Raw genomic sequence first — 4,962 nt, forward strand, 5'->3', positions numbered from 1 at the left:
TAGCAGCCTAGAAGGTTGGATGACCATGGTGGGTCCTACCAGGTGTAGAAGGTTCCATGACCATGGTGGGTCCTACCAGGTGTAGAAGGTTGGATGACCATGGTGGGTCCTACCGGGTGTAGAAGGTTGGATGACCATGGCGGGTCCTACCAGCTTAGAAGGTTGGATGACCATGATGGGTCCTACCAGGTGTAGAAGGTTCCAGGACCATGGTGGGTCCTACCGGGTGTAGAAGGTTGGATGACCATGGTGGGTCCTACCGGGTGTAGAAGGTTGGATGACCATGGTGGGTCCTACCGGGTGTAGAAGGTTGGACGACCATGATGGGTCCTACCAGGTGTAGAAGGTTCCATGACCATGGTGGGTCCTACCAGGTGTAGAAGGTTGGATGACCATGGTGGGTCCTAGCAGCCTAGAAGGTTGGATGACCATGATGGGTCCTACCAGCTTAGAAGGTTGGATGACCATGATGGGTCCTACCGGGTGCAGAAGGTTGGATGACCATGGTGGGTCCTACCTGGTGTAGAAGGTTGGATGACCATGGTGGGTTCCACCAGGTGTAGAAGCTCGCGTGACCGCGGTGAAGGTTGCATGACCGTGACGGTGAAGGACGTTGCGTGACCGTGATGGGTCCTACCAGCCTAGAAGGTTGAAGGACCGTGGTGTGTAGGACCATTCTAGAAGGTTCTACAACCATGGTGGGCTAGAACCTCTAGAAGGTTGTAGGACCATGGTGTGATGGGTCACCTAGAAGGTTGTAGGACCTTCTAGAACATCTAGAAGGTTGTAGGACCATGGTGTGATGGACCCTTCTAGAAGGTCCTAAGCCCACCACGATCTCCACCACCCCAGCAGCTCGCCCAACCGCGCTTCTCCTCGCCGCCTTCCAACCCCCCCCCCCGTGGCCACCAGCCCCCAGGAGTGGTGGTGGCCACCTCCAGCGCCCTCCTCCCGCCCCGCAGGCTCGGTCTCCCAGAGCTGCAGCCCCGTCCAGATCTTCGTGGTCCCACCAAGCCCCGGTGGCCTCTACATCCGCCAGGACGCCAAGGTCCACTGCGTGGTGGTCAACCTGCCCAGCGACGCCAGCTTGAGCATCTCCTGGACCCGTGAGAAGAGCGGCACCCTCCGGCCGGACCCCATGGTCCTCAGTGACCACTTCAACGGCACTTTCACGGCCAGCAGCTCGCTGGCCATCTCCACCCAGGACTGGGTGGCCGGCGAGCGCTTCACCTGCACCGTGCACCACGAGGACCTCCCCGTGCCCCTCAGCAAGAGCATCTCCAAGCACGCAGGTTGGTGGCCCGCCACGCGGGGATGGGGTCCCACCACGTAGCTTGGAGTCCCACCACGTTGGTTGGCGTCCCACCACCACACAGGTCGGTGTCCCACCACCCAGCTTGGTGTCCCACCACGTGGGGATGGAGTCCCACCACGTTGGTTGGCGTCCCACCACCACACAGGTCGGTGTCCCACCACCTAGCTTGGTGTCCCACCACGTGGGGATGGAGTCCCACCACGTTGGTTGGCGTCCCACCACCACATAGGTCGGTGTCCCACCACCTAGCTTGGTGTCCTACCACATAGGTTGGTGTCCCACCGCGTGGGGATGGAGTCCTACCATGTGGAATGGAGTCCCACCACCACGTAGGTTGGCTCCCACCACAGAATTTGGCCACCCGCCACGTAGTTTGGTGTCCCACCGCGTGGGGATGGAGTCCCACCACGTAGTTTGGTGTCCCACCACCATGTAATCGGGCGACCCACCACGTAATTTGGGGTCTCACCACGACAGCCGGTGTCCCACCACCACGTAGTTTGGTGACCCACCACGTGGGGATGGAGTCCTACCATGTGGAATGGAGTCCCACCACCACGTAGGTTGGCGTCCCACCACGTAATTTGGCGTCCCCCCACGTGGGATGGAGTCCCACCACATAGTTTGGCGCCCCACCACCAAGCCCACCCCAAAACCGCCCCAAAACCGCCCCGTTTTGGTTAACCCCGGCCTCCTTTCCAGGCAAGGTCACCCCCCCGCACATCTTCACCTTCCCACCCCACGCCGAGGAGATGTCCCTGGCCGAGGTCACCCTCACCTGCCTGGTGAGGGGCTTCCAGCCCGAGCACGTGGAGGTCCAGTGGCTGAGGAACCACAACAGCGTCCCGGCCACCGAGTTCGTCAACACCCCACCGCTCAAGGAGGTCAACGGGGACGGGACCTTCTTCCTCTACAGCAAGATGACCGTCCCCAAGGCCAGCTGGCAGGGTGGCGTGTCCTACGCCTGCATGGTGGTCCACGAAGGGTTGCCCATGAGGTTCACCCAACGTCCTCTCCAGAAGACCCCCGGTAAATAGGTTTTTCGCCCCAAAAATCCCACTCCCCCCCCCCCTTTTTTTTTTTTTTTGTAAATAACTTTCTGTGGCCTGAAGTTCTCCTGGTCTTCTAATAAAGCCGACCGGCCTCGTCTCGCACCACCTGGTCTCCGCGGAGTGGTGTCTTTGGGGTCTCCAGGGGGGACATTGAGGGTGGGGTGGGGTGGGGTGGAGGTTGGGTGGGTGGATGAGGAGGTGGTTGGATGGATGGATGGATGGATGGATGGATGGATGGATGGATGAGAAGATGGTTGGATGGATGGTTGGATGAGAAGATGGATGGTTGGATGAGAAGATGGATGGTTGGATGGTTGGATGAGAAGATGGATGGACGGAGGGACACCAGACTTGATGGCTGGATGAGAAGATGGATGGTTGGATGAGAAGATGGATGGTTGGATGAGAAGATGGATGAGAAGATGGAGGGATGGATGGTTGGATGAGAAGATGGATGGTTGGATGAGAAGATGGATGGTTGGAGGAGAAGATGGACGGTTGGATGAGAAGATGGACGGTTGGATGGAGGGACACCAGACTTGATGGTTGAATGGCTGGATGGTCGGTTGGATGGATGGATGAGAAGATGGATGGTTGGATGGAGGGACACCGGACTTGGTGGTTGGCTGGTTGGACAGCAGATGTGATGGATGGATGGATGGTTGGATGGTTGGCTAGATGGATGAGAAGATGAACGGTTGGTTGGATGGATGGATGAATGGAGGGACACCAGGCTTGATGGTTAGATGGATGGATGGACGGTTGGACGCCAGATATAATGGATGAGAAGACGGATGGGTGGTTGGATGGAGAGACACCAGACTTGATGGATGGTTGGATGGATAGACGGATGGATGAGAAGGTGGATGGATGAGAAGATGAGTGGTTGGATGGATGGTTGGAGAGACACCAGCCTTGATGGCTGGATGGATGCTTGGACACCAGATGTGATGGATGAGAAGATGGATGGGTGGTTGGTTGGATGGATGGATGGAAGAGAAGACGGTCGGATGAGAAGATGGTTGGATGAGAAGGTGGCCGAGAAGATGGATGGATGGTTTGGCGGGTGGTTGGCTGGATGGATGAGAAGATGGATGGAAGGATGGAGAGACACCAGCCTCGATGGTTGGATGGGTGGACACCAGACTTGATGGACAGATGGTTGGAGAGACACTAGACATGATCGTTGGGTGGATGGTTGGTTGAGGTGGGACAGCCGTCCAACCATCCATCCATCTTCTCATCCATCCATCTTCTCATCCATCCATCTTCTCATCCATCCATCTTCTCATCCATCCATCCAACCATCCATCTTCTCGGTGGATAGACTAGGGCCGATTAATTGGTCGGTTGGTTGGACGGACAGTTAGAAGATTGGTCGGTTGGTTGGTTAGAAGGTCGGTCAGATGGTTGGTTGGTTGGTTGGTCAGATGGATGGATGAGAAGATGGGTGGATGAGAGGATGGATGGATGGATGGAAGTTCTCGAGGTGGACAGATGGACGATTGGGTGGGATGGAAGGCCGGAAGGTTGGTTGGACGGACTTTGGATGTCGACGGAGATGATGGAAGGGTTGGTGGACAGGTGGTTGGGTTGGCTGGAGTCTGTGGTGGATGGACGGGTGAGAAGACGGGCGGATGGATGAGAGGATGGATGGATGGAGATGTTCTGGAGACGTTTGGGAAGAGCTGGGAATGGTTGGATGGATGGGTGAGGAGATGGGTGAGGAGATGGGTGAGGAGATGATGGATGGATGAGGAGATGGATGAGGAGATGGATGAGGAGATGGATGAGGAGATGGATGAGGAGATGGATGAGGAGATGGTTGGATGGTTGGATGGATGAGGAGATGGATGGATGAGAAGATGGTTGGATGGACGAGCGGATGGCTGACTGGTCCACCACCCCACCTCACCACCCAACCCGACCCCAAGAGGCCCCCGCGGGGAGGTGGGGCCCAACCACCCCCTGACCCCACCACCACCTCCACTTTGTCTTCTTCTCCTTCCCCCCCTCCCCCCACCAGAGCTGGACATCTCCACCGCCCTCTGCCCGGACGCCGGCGACCAGGAGCTGGACGGCCTCTGGGCCACCATCGCCGTCTTCATCACCCTCTTCCTCCTCAGCGTCTGCTACAGCGCCACCGTCACCTTCTTCAAGGTGGGCTTCCGTAACCGCGTCCCCCCCCGCCGGAGGCGGGACGGCCGGCGGGGGGTGGCCGTGACCCCCCCACCCCCACCCCCCGGCGGCCATCTTGTGTCCCCTTCCCCCCCCCCCCCCAGGTCAAGTGGCTCTTCTCCACCGTCCTGCAGCTGAAGAGCGCCGGCGGCGGCCCCTACCGCAACGTCCTCAAGGAGGCGGCGTGAGCGGCCCCGAAACGGCCGCTTTTCGCCCCAAAAAAAGACTAAGGGGGGAAAAAAAAAAAAGGGGGGGGGTGCTGTGGGGCGCTATGGGGTGCTATGGGGCGCTATAGGGCACAATAGGGTGCTGTGGGGTGCTGTGGGGCGCTATAGGGCACAATGGGGTGCTGTGGGGCGCTATAGGGCACAATAGGGCGCTGTGGGGCGCTGTGGGGCGCTATAGGGCACAATAGGG

The 4,962-nt window shown here is 58.5% G+C and overlaps 1 gene segment (V, D, J or C); it reads left to right on the forward strand.

Moving 5' to 3' along the window:
• Positions 1-136: 136 nt before the first annotated feature.
• On the forward strand, positions 137-4,733 carry LOC118261341 (Ig gamma-3 chain C region-like). The segment is given in 5 exon segments: positions 137-212; positions 963-1,292; positions 2,018-2,344; positions 4,394-4,527; positions 4,650-4,733. Coding segments are annotated over 5 exon segments (951 nt in total).
• The last annotated feature ends 229 nt before the right edge of the window (positions 4,734-4,962 follow it).

The sequence above is a fragment of the Cygnus atratus genome, unplaced genomic scaffold (assembly GCF_013377495.2).
Source record: "Cygnus atratus isolate AKBS03 ecotype Queensland, Australia unplaced genomic scaffold, CAtr_DNAZoo_HiC_assembly HiC_scaffold_38, whole genome shotgun sequence".
In the NCBI taxonomy this organism is placed as follows: Eukaryota; Metazoa; Chordata; class Aves; order Anseriformes; family Anatidae; genus Cygnus; species Cygnus atratus.